Source organism: Marmota marmota, unplaced genomic scaffold (genome assembly GCF_001458135.2).
Source record: "Marmota marmota marmota unplaced genomic scaffold, marMar, whole genome shotgun sequence".
NCBI classification, from domain to species: domain Eukaryota; kingdom Metazoa; phylum Chordata; class Mammalia; order Rodentia; family Sciuridae; genus Marmota; species Marmota marmota.
In genome coordinates, this window is record NW_025999998.1 from 18,272,795 (window position 1) to 18,286,123 (window position 13,329).

Sequence of the window (13,329 nt, forward strand, 5' to 3'; positions counted from 1 at the left end):
TCTCTTCTATAGTCTTATTAGACAAGAAAAAAGGTTTAAAAATTACCAATTTAAAAAAAATTACTAATTTAAAAAAGATAGAATGCATAGAGGTCAGCGTAGAAGCAGAGTATATGGAATATGAAATATGTTGTGTTTGAAGGTTATTTTTATTTTGCGGAACACTAAATACCTCGCCTCACAGAGTGAGGAAGCAAGATATATCTCCACAAATATAAGGGTCAGTTTTCCTTCTAAATACTCCATGTCAAAGGTCTGGGAGATGGGCTGGGGGTGTGGCTCAGAGGGAGAGCCCTGGCCTAGCATCCCCAAGGACCTGGGTACATCCTCAGCACCACACACAAAGAGGTCCAAATGACATTAATGTAAGGCCCTCTCCCTTTTCATCCCTTCCCCTTCATTCCTTCCACCCTCCACTGCTGCATGTATCTCCAAGATCAGGCAATATCATCAGTTTTTCTAGCCCTCTTAGAAATTATTCCTTTCGTCACCCTATGCAGCTATTTCCTGCTGGGCATATCATTTGGGCTTTTGACTATCCACTATGACGGTTCATGTTATGTATTAACTTGGTGAGGCTGTGGTGCCCAGTTATTAGACCAAAGACCAGTCTAGATGTCTATGTAAAAATGCTTTTTAGAAGTTATTACCATGGAAATTGGCAGATTTTGAGTAAAGTACATTATGCTTCTTAACAGGGGCAGGCCTCATCCAATCAGTTAAAGGCCATACAAGAGAGGTCTGAAGTTTCCTGAAGAAAGAATTCTCCTCAAAACTGTCTGAGTTTTCAGCCTGCTGCCCTCAGAATTTGGATGCCATTTAATACTGACTCTTCCCTGAGTTTCTAGGTTACTGACCTGCTCTCATGAGATTGGATTTGTCAGTATTATCACACATAAGTCCATTCTCTCTCTCTCTCCCTCCCTTCCCTTTATTTATCTATGTCTCCTATCATTATATGTATGCATTGATATATAGACATAGAGATATCCCTTATTGTTATATGTATGCATTGATATATATAGAGAGAAATATAGATATAGATATTATAGATATACATATATATTGTATATATCTCCTATTGTTTCTGTTCCTCTGGAAACCCCTGAATAATACATGACACAATCGTCCCTTTCTTTATGCATCATTCTTCTGACCATGCTTTGCCCCTTCGTTTTAATCAATGCTTACTCTGCAGATGTCCTCTGAGACTACACAGGAAGGACCAGGTACATTCATCACTATCTCAGGGAACTAGTATTTAATCCACTGATGGCCCAGTCTGTAGCTGTAGGATGACCAACATGTTGGCAAAGGGCTTTGGGAAGGCCCATCCTAGGGAACATGAACAGAGTACTGACAATTTCAAGGACAGAGGCTATCTCCTAGCCTACTAATACATTTTGTTAATAAGAGTGAGCAGGTGGAATGAGAACAAAAGACATGTTTCTCATGCTTTCTTGGGTGCTGAAAGCCGTCTGAGAGCTGAGGGGGTGAGGCAGGCGAAGAGAGGAAAGCAGTGCATTTGTAACCGGTGTGCCATATCACGCACACTGGGAACCTACGTCTATTTATGAAGTCCCCCTCCCCTCTTTCTTTTGTTCGATGGTCTTGATTTTAGATATTCTGTCCTGTGATCAAATGACGTGTCAGGTGTGGCCAGGTTTTTGTTTGGGAAAGCATGGCTCTCTCATTCTGTGCTTGCCTTCCTGTCGCCGTGAGTTCCTGCATCTTACTCTTCCCAGTTCACTTGACGGGCTGCTTACCTCCTCTTCACCTTTGCAAATTATGATCTTCCTTTCATCCATCTCTACTTGTACCTCTCAGCCACACTGTAACTTCCAGGGGAACTTCTGATTCAGGGGCCCCTTCCTTCATTATGGTTTTTTTCTTTTAAGTTCATTTTGCAATTATTTTGGTAAATAGACAAATATAGTACACAGAGGAATATAATTATTCTTCCCTTCTGACTGTAAAAGAAAGTAAAACATTCTCATGGGCTTTAAAGTATTGACGGCCCTGAGTACCTACCCTCCCTCCTGATAGATGATACACTGTCCTGGTACCTGCTCCATACAGGTGCCCTAAACAGGAGTCTCTTATCAGTTACTCCCTTATATAATTTTACCCCACACAGTGCCATGGTCAAATGAAATAATGCACAGAGAGTGCTTAGCAGCTGATCTATGACAAATGCCCATAATTTGGGCTATTTAAAGTTAAAATGACATCAGTTATATACCATCTTGACTATTATAATAGACCTTTTCACCTAGGTCTAGTTCCTTAATTAAACTGAAAACATCTAGGCTAGGAGTCCGATCTAGAGCAGTAGTTCTCAAACTGAAGTGTGTACCTGAATCACTGGGAGGCGCAGCTGAAGCACAGTTGCCTGTGCCCAGCCCCTGGAGTTCCTGAGGGAGGTCTGGGATGGAGCAGATCATTGCACCTCTTACAAGCACTCTGGTAGTAATGATGTCACTGGTCCTAGAGGACTGCTGTTTTAAACAACTGGTCTCTTCCCAAAATCAGCACAGAGGGAAACTTTCTGATACAGAGTGTTATGCAAAAATTAATAGCAATGCCGAGGGGAACATCTGCCCCAGCCTCGCACTGTGAGAAAGTTTCAGTATGATAGGAACTGAGCAGAAAGAGATGAGCAAAGGAATCTTTTCTTTTCCATTGAAAGAAAATGTGCTAGTGGCACAATTGGACAGGGACTGTCATCTGTTGGATTGCAGGGGTATGTGCGAAATGCAGACAAGAAGCCAAACAATAGCTCAGCCAACTCGTGGCTGCCTGAGTTCTCAGCTCAACCCACAGCAATGCCAGCAGGGCTGCTGGGATCCATCTGCTCCTCTTTCTGATAACGGATCTGGGGTCTCTCTGGAAGGAAGTAGCTTGACAGGAAAAGAAAGATTAGGCCGACCGAAAACGTCAGTTCACGAAGCTGCACTTGAATATGGTACAGATTTTAACTCAATACAGCCGTTTAGTAACCCCACATCCTCCTGCAACGCTTTTTTGTTTTCTGTTTTCTTTCATCAAGAAATGTAATTTGCAAATGCCGAAGCTTCCTTGAACACATTCTGTTTCCACACAAATTGAGTTCACAGAATTTAATACTATGGGAAGGCTTGAGACCTTCCAGTCCAACCCACTAATTTCACAGACGAGGAAATGTAAGCCTGGGTTTAATCCTAAAATACATAGCTGGTAACAGTAGATCCAGGATGGGATCCAGATTCCTTGACTCACGTGGTGAATGTAGTCCTTTATATTCCCAAACTGAGCAGGAAAAATGACATCTTTCCTCCACTGTATTTTAAAGAGAAAACAGGGTTTCCCCGTTGCTTAATTTACTTTTTACTATTTTCCCTTTTTGTCAATGGGAGCAGGGGGTGGAGGAGTGGTAATAAGGGCCAATGAAGAGAAATAAAAAGTTGAAAAACAGTTTCAACAGAACCAAAATATTGAAGGTGGTAACAACATGCGTTGCCTGCTGTACGCTCCTTGGCTACCTGGAAATGTGGCACAAGGCCAATTCTCAGAAGTCATATGAATGAATGGATGGAGGGCTGCATCCATTTGCCAGTTTCTCAGCCAATTAGGGGGCTAATGTTTCACACAAAGATTTTGAGCCTGCTCTGGAGTCTCCTTATCTCTACCAGAAAGTTCAGTGTTTACATCAGACCAGAAAATGCCTTTTCTATAAGATAGGCAGTATGTCAGCCAGAAACGTATGGGCTTTGGAGGAGGAAAGCTTTGAAGCCCAGAGTGCTTACTCTGGTTACTTAAATCTAGGAGAGTGACAGAAACATTCAGGGCCTTGAATTTCTTCTTCCCCATTTCACCTATTTTTTTTTCCTCCGCTAGCATAAAGATTAAATGACCTGTGCAAACTGCCTTGCACATAGTAGGTGCTGAAGAAATGCAGTGACACTCCATTCCATTTCCTGTTTCAGCATCATATAAGTACTGAAGTATGTAGAGGGTCGGGGTCAGGATAAGACTTGAAGAAGGGATTTTTTGTTTGGTTGGTTTTTGGCTGGAAATGTGCACAGATTATCATTATGTTCATAGTTCTCTAGTTTTATGGATGATATGCCTTGCAATAAATAAAAGCAACGCTCCTATCATGTAGGGGTTCTTCACATTCCATAACCCCTCACCATTTCCCTGGTTTCTAAATAAAATGATTTTCAAGAAAAAAAATAAGTCTAATATTTTGCTCACCCATTTGGTCTTGGTTTCCTGGTTCCAGGCTCAAGGAACTCTGTCTCCTCCTCCATTTCCCTCTCAGGCATCTTGTTTTTCTGAGAAGGCTGTGGTGAAAGCATTTCCCATTCATTGTCATGGGTGACCATCTGCAACAGAACTGCATCTGGGACAGCCCTGCCTTGCCTTTTGTTCCTCTGTGATTGGCTGCTCTGACCAACAGAGACTTCCTCTAGTGCTAAAGACTCTAGAGGCTTCATTCCTCCCAGAACCTGCACCTGGGGATCCTTGCCCAGGCTAAGATCAGAGCATGGCTCCACAGTCTGGCAAGACCATCCAGGCCTTGAATCTCTGGCTTCCAATGATGGATCACCAACTTCACCATGGCCCAAGACCATCCAACTCTGGTCTTGTGTAGGGCTTTCAAGAGATGACCTCTTGTCGTCTTTGGAAGACATTTCCTCTTCATGATGATCTTTGTTTTCATGTAAGGAGGCAGGCTGACATGGGTCTGGAAAGTTTGCTAACTGAGTTCCTGGAAGCCCTGTTTCTTGGGATTCTATGGGTGATTCTTCTGATTCAGATATGCTTCCTCTTGCTTCACAGGCCTCTGACTTCAAGGGTGAATTTTTTTCATGGCTTACAAGTATGTAATCCATGTGTAGTACATGATGATCCTCATTCTTAGCTATGCATCTTTCATCCTTGTATTCTGATTTTATCTGCTCAGATTCTTCAGTAGGAATTATTTTTTCTTCTTCTATCTCTAATGTTTCCTGGATGGCACCTAGAAAGAGATGAAAGTGAGATGGGGAGAACAAATCTTAAATAACACGTTGTGTGATTTGGGATCTTTGCAAGTGATTATTTTAAAAAAAGGCAATTTAAAAAATATTTTTATTTTGTAGAGTTGTTCAATTTTCAGGGATAGGTATTATGATATAAGCATTAGATTTTATTGCATTTTACAAGCATTGGCTAGCATGCAGAGCAAACGTATTTAGTTTCTCTTTACCTATATTGGTAGAAAGAGTATATTTTACAATCGCACTAGTTTAATTGAAGCCAGCAGTTTCTCGGGAGAGGAGGAATGGGGAGGTTTCTTACCATTTGATGGTCCCATGTCGCCACCTGCTGGTGGATCAGAATTATCTGTTTCTACTTCCCAGTCAATATTTGATGGTGATAACTCAGTGTTGGAGCCTGCCCCTCCTACAGGTGAAGAAACTGATTCAAGGTCTTCATGAATATGCAGTACCACCAGCTGGTGTCCAGGCTGTCCATTTGGGGTCTCAGGGTGTTTTCTCTCATTCTGATCAGGAAGGGCGGAAAGCAACATCTCTGCTGCTTCACTCCCCAGAGACACATCCTCTGGGGACCCAGGTTCCTCTGTTCTTTCAGCACCATGGGTAGGTTCTGTGAGATAGGACAAATCAAAGGGAGGCGTGTAGGGTGCCAGCGATTGCTTCAGAGCATCTTCCTCCAAGGGAGGGTCACCACCATAAAGAAAGTGTTCAGGTTCTTTCATTAAATCTTCATCGATATTCTGGCCCATTACATCATATTCAAAATCACCCCATGAGGCTTCAGATGAACAGATATCTTGCTTCCCTGTATCCCCATCAACTGGTGTCTCGGGATGACCTTCCGATAATGTCAATTTACTCATGTCATCTATTGTTCCTGTAGAAGTGTTGAGACCAGAGGCATCACTGAAACTATGGTCAAAGGCAGCTTCACCTACATCCAGGCAGGTGTCTGAGGCCAGCAAAGCATCAGTAGCTGTGGCAGGATTCACAGGAGCAAAAGACGGTTCATAGCTAGGTGAAGCTCTTGTACCTATCTGACTTTCAGGAGAAAAGTTCTCTGATACCCAAAAGCCACTGCCTTCTACAGGTGGCTCCTGGTGAGAAACAAAAACCCTAGTTCCCACATTTTCAGTCCTTGGGATTGAAACTTCCAAAATTGGTGCTGAATCTAAGCCAATTCTTTTTTCTGATGCTTTTAAACCTGTACTGTCATCATCATTCATTTCAGGAGGTTCTGGAGAACCTTTATAAGAGGGAGGCTGAGATGAGCCATCTATATTTGCTTGATTGCTGATGGGAGGTAGTGGAATTACATTTTCAGAACAGAGCTCTGGGTTGTATGGGATAGATTCCTGCCCAGGCTCCTGACTAGGTTCTTCATTCACCTTTGGCTCAGCAAGATAACAATCACTGAGTTTCACTTCAGGTCCCATGCAAACACTGACGTGCTGCTCAGTCTCTTGCTTTGCTTCAGAATCATGACATATATCAGGGCTGTTGGAGGCCTGAGAATTGCTGTCCTGGTCACAGTGAGTTAGTATATCAGGATTCTCACCATCTGGTTTTACACTGAAGGGCTGCCTGACATCCATCCACAAGTCAGGCGAAGCTGAGGCCAGCTGCCTACCCTCTTGGAAGTTGCCATGCAAAATATCTGGAACAAAGGGACCTTGGGGGCTCTCACTAGGGCTGGAGCTATCCCATTCAGAGCCTGATTTCTTTATCAACTGTGTAGGGGAACTGACAGTAGGGATATTTTCTGCAGCAATGCTGGAATGTGTCATTTCACCAAGGTCTGGTTTTTCTTGTTCCCACCAATTTGCTTCTTGACATTCAGCAGTTGAGGTATTGGCTATAACACATTCATTTTCATCTGTGGGAGTAAATGCTGGGTCCGGCTGGTCCCAGACGGTCAGCATGGAATCCTGACACCGCTCTTGGGTGGGCATTTCAGAAGGAAGGTTGTTGCCAGTAGAAGATATGAAGGTTTGCTCTGTGGAATCCTTATCTTTAATTTGGTCCAATATTACAAGCTGGCTAAACGGATCAGCATATGGGTCTGGCTGTCTTGGTTGAATGTTCCAGAATTGCTCATGGGAGTTGTCTCCATGATCATCCAGAAAGGGTGACTGAAGTTTATCATTGAAAGGATTAGTACAGTATGTTTCTATGGATTCCGTATCACCCTGCATGGGTGCTCCCCAGGGACCCACACTTTGGTAGTCCGAAGAATTCATCTCTAACACAGCGCTCGAGTTACACAGCTTCCCGTCAAATGCACTTGTACTTTCGATTGATCTCGCTTCGGGCGGAGGGGCATTCCACCACTCGTTGCCTTCAGCTGAAAAGCCATGCATTTCCGATCTAGAATGATCCTCACTCTTTGGTTCAGTTTTGGGAGATACTTGCCATACGTCATCTCTGGTCCTCTCTGTCTCTGGAGAAGATCTCCTGTCTTCCACTGCTGTGATCTGTGCTTCAGTCTCTGTGAGTGGTGAGAAATTCCACTGATCAAGGCTGCTTTGCAAATTGTCACAGAAAGGGTTTGACTCATTTTCATTCCCTGCTGGTTCTGAGCTGCCTGCATTGTCTGAAAACTCCTCGGGCATGGGATCCACTGTGGCCAAGGAATTGGATTCAGTTAATGAATCCCAAGCTCTGGATTCACTCTGAGCCACCTGACAAGTGACCAAAGGGATCTCTTTCTCTACTGATACATCATCACCTATACCATCCTCATCAGAGTCAGAGCTTGCTCGAATGGCCGTGGCGTCCTCTGGCTGCACAGATTCAGAAATGTCACATTCATTTTTCTCCTGAAGGCTAAATGTTACATTTCTTTCCAGATAATCACCTGAATAGTCAGAATATTTTCCTGTTTCAGGACTGGATAAAGAGGATAGGGAATCACGATCCACTGAGTCATTCCAAATCTCTAAAAATTTAGGAACCTTGTGATCAAAGCTGTTTTCAAGCCCATCTGTTCTGCTTTCCTCCAAATCTTTCATTTCAGAAATGGCTTCTTCTTGGCCCTCAGTGGTGACTGGTTCCGATTCTTGGCGATCCTGCTTACTCCATCCATCTCCATCCTCTTGCTGATGATCCACAAGGGGTACATGGCCCCAGGGAGACAATGCAGCCAAAGAATCATTTAGGTCAGGACTCGATGCACTTGAGTGAGTATACCCACTAGAAACACTATTTCTGTCATAATCTCCAGATGAACCGGTTCCTGGAAGGCTGTTGTCAGTATCCTTAGCTTCAAGATTCTTAGTTATCTCAGAGCTCGGGTGATTATCCTGCACATCACTGTCTGTAGGGCCATCCCAAATATCCAGGCTTTGGGGAGATGCTTCTTTTACTCTTTCGGGCTCCAGAATGTTATATTCTTTAGTTTCCTCAGGATCCATTTCAGATAAAGATACATTTTTTGTTAAATTCATCCCATCTGGAATCTCAGTAGTTTCATCTGAATTTCCTTGACTTATGAGGGACTCTTCATAGGTCTCCTTTGCTTGCAGGTTGTTTGTGGACATCTCTGTTTGTGTATCATAAGAGGTTATATTGTAAGAGTCAAACTCTAAAACATCTTGTGACTCCTTGGTTTGAGGACTGAAAGTGACTGAAAGAGAGCTGGTTTTGCCTGATTCGGTGCCAACTTCTTCATGTTCAGATGCAACTGGAGAAGAGAGATCATTAGGCCCTTTTCCATAAATCCCTGAAGTGCTATCCATTCCCAGATCTACTGGATCCCCTTTATCAAGGCTCCCCCTGTCCAAGGATCCTGGAATTTCATTCTCAGTTTCACTTTTTTCGTAGCTGTGACTTATCATCCATGGATCTGAGTGGGCAAAATGTCCTGGACTCTCAAGCCCGGTCACCAGGGATTCTGTGTCACCTTGCAGGGCTGCTGTCCCTGTTTCCTGGTTGTCAGGATGAGTTGTAAGTGCTGCTGACTCACTGATTCCAGAAACTTCCAGCACATCTCGGGTGGGACTATTCTTATCACTTGCTGAATGGCTGGGACTTTCAGGAGGTAAATTGCTTTGTTCTGAATCCATAATATATGACGGGTCTGGCAACTTCAATGATGACACATCTTTATCTCTTATAAAAGAATCCCAAATACTGTCTGCAATCAGCTGCCCACTCTTCTCATTCAGAGTGTGATATTCATTGGGAGTAGTGTCCTTGGTGTGCTCAGATTGGGGAAGTTCCCAATCTACCTGATTCGCTTCCTGATACTCTGTGCCCCATGGCTCCAGCTGCCTTACTGAAAATCGGGTTTCTGGTTCCGTACTTTCAGCCATATATCCCTCTGCTTGGCCATCACTGGTGATCGCCACCCCCCCACTGCAGTCATCCCAGTCCAAGTCATTGTCCATATCCGAAATGGTTGCCGTGGACTGCGTGTCCTCCAGAATGACTCTGTTCCACAAGTCGAGGTTGTCAGAGGCTGCCTGGCGGGAGTTGGTGCTGCTGTGCAGAAGTGTGAGCTGCCTGTTGGTTTCATTGTACATCTGCATCATGCTGGGGTCGTCGTAACTGGACTGGCTGCTTTCCGCCATGTCATCCTCCACGGAGGCGTCCTTATCCTCTGTGTGCTCTGTCCGGAGTAAATCTTTACCTGGGTCATGAGTGGCATTTATTTCAGGACCACTATCTGCATGAGGTGAAGCCCACATGTCCAGGTTCCCAGGACCAGAACTGATTCGATTTCTAGGTGGTTGCTGTGGCGACTGCGGAGGAACTTCAGGCTCTTCTGTGGTGCAGTCATTTGACTCCAATCCTGCCTCTTTGGCAAATGGCTTGTTTTCAGTTTCTTTTTCGTCTCCAGCAAATGTTGGTGATGTGTAAGAGTCAGAGGTGGAGTAGTTGGTATCTAACGGAGAAGGCACTGAATCTTCTCCCACATTGGATGCACTGTAATCAGAGCATTTATATGATAAGAAGGAATCTTCCCAAGGAGCTAAGACATCTGACCCTCCTTTCTTAATATTCTCCTCAAAAAGTCTCCAGGAATCTACCTTTTCATATACATTCCCTCTAGTTTTAGGATCCACTAAACCATGCTGATCTTCTCTTGGTGGCTTAGAATTATTCCATGCCTGTTCTAAACCAGAACTGGGATTTCCAGATACAACAATATTCTCCCTGGAGTCATTGTTTTTCTTGCCCCAGATTGTTGGAGCTGCTTCGTTATTTATCTCACTGGGTGAATGGTCCTGAAGGTCTTCTGAAGGAAAAGAAAACCCACTTTTTGTCATGGCCCACTCATTGGGGTCCCTCGCAGAAGGTGTCTCACCACTTGTTGGGTGAAGATTCCAGGTATTTTTTAGAGCTTTGGTACTATCTTCATTACCAAATGCACTCCAGGCTGGAAATGACACTGCAGTTGCCGGTTCAGCATCATTTGTAGACTTTCCCCAGGGCTCAGGCATTGTGGTGGGAGAGTGGCCAGAATGCCACAAAGCAGCAAAGTCTTCTATCAAGTGGTTTGTTCCCTGGGGGGAAGCATTTGGCAGATGTGACTTCTCAGTGGGCAGGCTCTGAAACTGCAGACTTTCCTCTTTTTCGTCTTGAATAGCATTGCTACCCATTTCGGCCTGACCAAATTCAGACTTCCAAGGATCTGACTTTGGGAATTCAAGATTCTTTGGCTGAAATGCAGAATCTGAGACTCTCCTATCCCCTGGGCTGGGCTTATGATCTTTCCAGGACTCGGGGCTCTGGAAGACAGATTCTTGTTCGCTGGAACTCCACGCATCAGCAATATTTTTAGAATCCATTTCCAAAGCACCCCACCAGCTGCTGCACCGTGCACGAGTCTGAGGTGGCCCCATGTGCCCTGTGTCAATTGCTTTGTGGGTTATGTCTTCTGGATATAGTGGGACTGGCTCTTCAGTGGATGGTGAACTTTCTACAAAGCTATTCATAGGTGTTGGTGGGATCCTTTTCCCAGTATTTTTCAGTCTTTCTGGTGAAGGAGAGTCATCTCCCATAAAACCTGTCATGTTCAAATTTCTTTCAGAGCTGTCTCCAAGACTTTCTTGTCTCTGGGCAAACTCCTCATCAAATTCCACAAGGCTGTCTTTTCCAGCCTCTGACAACAGTGAACTGGATGAATAATTGGACATGTTGATCCCGATCTCATCAAGTCCTTTGGGCCCAGCAGCAAGTTGACCCTCTGATGAATCACTGTTGGGGAAGTCATCTGTTGGGGAGTAGTCTGCGGAATGGGAAGATGGCTGGGACTGCCCAGAAGCCATGGGTGCTGAGTCAAAGTTGAAGAGGTCAAAGCGTTCCCCATGATCCCCAGACCGGGCATGCTCCTCTGCCACTGCCCCTTCGGGGATGGGACTATAGGAGTCAAACCCTGGGAGGAGGCTGTGGTGAGGCCCTGCACCTTCTCCCACGGGACTGTCATCACTGAGGAAAACTGAGCTCTCCTTGGATGAACGGCTGCTCCGAATGGTGGCCAGCCCGCTATCTGGGCTAACGAGGTCTACGTTGACATCCACCTGAGCCTGGTTAGAATCATTGAGATCTGGAGGGTTTTCTATGAAGTTCACAGAGCTGGGCTGTGGTTCTATGTCAGAACCATACAACTCCATAATCCCAGAAGAGCCCTGGGAGAGGGGGGCACTGCCCGCCACGGCTTCTGTTGAGGATGTCCGGCTGTTGGAGACCATCTCTGGACACCTCCTATTGATGACTTCCTTGATGAGGAGAACCACCTGATCACAAGTCACCGATGGGTCCTCCTGCTGGTACACCAGGATCTCATCACAGCCACATTCGAAGGGCTCCAGCTCCAGGCAGGGGTTCTGACACTCTTCCAGCTCACAGCAAATCTGAGGGAGGCACAGAAGTCTGCATGAGCACTCAGGTGGTCTTTGCAGTTTGCAATTTGTCTTTCTTACTTTTTTTTTTTAACATAACTGTAATTTGTGTTCATCTATCTAAAAAGACCTCAAATGACTGAATATAATTCGAGACTTGGGAAATCCCACTTAATCTACCACCAACCCTTTAATTCTGTGAAACTGCTTCTCATTTAACTCAAAATCCAGCTGATTCACTGGCTTGTGGCTCTCAAAAGTTACAGGTACAGAGGTTTAGAATCATGTAAGTCCTTTCCTACATGCAATATGAAGGATTTGCTGCTAAGAGCTTTGATTTGAAAAATACTATCGTGGAGGCTTCCAATGTCTAAATCTTGTCCCTAGGAAGCCAGTAACCAAAGATAAAAATTCAGCTTTGAAACCAAATTCAGAGTCAAACATTGAAAGAGCCACAAGCTGGTGACACAGGGTGCAAAAGCATGTAGGTCAGAGGAGGAGGCACAGATGCATCTGTGGCAGGGGCAGGGGGCTTCTTATCTGGAACAGATAAGCACAGAGAGCAAGCTAGAGTACATATGGTGTTAAGAAAGCTGATACAGTGCTCTTTGAGGACAGAATGGGAGGATATAGGAAAGAAAGGAGGCATTGCTTCCAGCCGCCTGGGGATGCATGAGGCAGTGTCTAACCTATTAGTGAGGGATGGTGAGGGAAGAAGCATTTGATGCCCACATGTTTTCTCCTGTAACGAGTCAAGTATGTTCTCACATTAGAAATCAAGTGCACTGGCTTGATACATCCAGTGGTGTTTTATGATTAATTTTTTCTAATTATTTTTTATTTCCTAGACCTTGGGTTAAAAGGCTTAACCATCAACCTAGAGGATCCAACTGTTAACCTAGTCAGAATCTTAGCTACCACCAACTAACAGATTAAAGCCTCAGGTCACCAGTTACTAAAGCCCGAGCACAAAACAGAAACTAAACCTTGTTAGTTATTACCGAGGAGCAGTCTCAAAAGGAAACAGCACCCCAAGGTAAACTTGCTCTTATTTGAGATAGCAAAACTTGATTTCATGGATTCGGTCTAGAAGAAAAATTGTCCTGGAGCTCTGCCAAGGTCTGGATATGATTTGACTGTGTCCTCCAAAAGTTCATGTGCTGGAAGCTTGGTCCCCAGGATGGCAGTGTTGAGGTGGTGGGGACTTAAAAGTTGGGGGTCCTAGTAGGAGGTTATAGGTCTTGGGGGCATCACCCCCAGAGGGATTTATAAAGGTTTCATGGGATTAGATTAGTTCTCATGAGAGTGGGTTGCTATCAAGCAAGTTCAGCCATCTCAACGGACTCTTCTGCTTCCGGTGTCACTGTGTCATCTCTTCTGACTTCTCCCATCAGGGTGACACTATCTGCCTTGAGGTCCTCACCAGACCCCAAGCAGATGCCAGTGCCATGGTCTTGAAA

The 13,329-nt window shown here is 44.6% G+C and overlaps 1 protein-coding gene across 11 annotated transcripts in view; it reads right to left on the reverse strand.

The window, feature by feature from the left end:
* Prune2 (prune homolog 2 with BCH domain) overlaps window positions 1-13,329 on the reverse strand; it is a 259,308-nt gene that overhangs the window by 79,498 nt on the left and 166,481 nt on the right. For all 11 annotated transcript variants that reach the window (XM_048806933.1, XM_048806938.1, XM_048806942.1 and 8 more), the window contains exons 8-9: window positions 5,326-11,881; window positions 4,237-5,005 (exon numbers count right to left, since the gene is read on the reverse strand). In XM_048806933.1, the coding sequence (XP_048662890.1) occupies window positions 4,237-5,005; window positions 5,326-11,881 (7,325 nt within the window). The remainder of the gene's footprint in view (window positions 1-4,236; window positions 5,006-5,325; window positions 11,882-13,329) is intronic.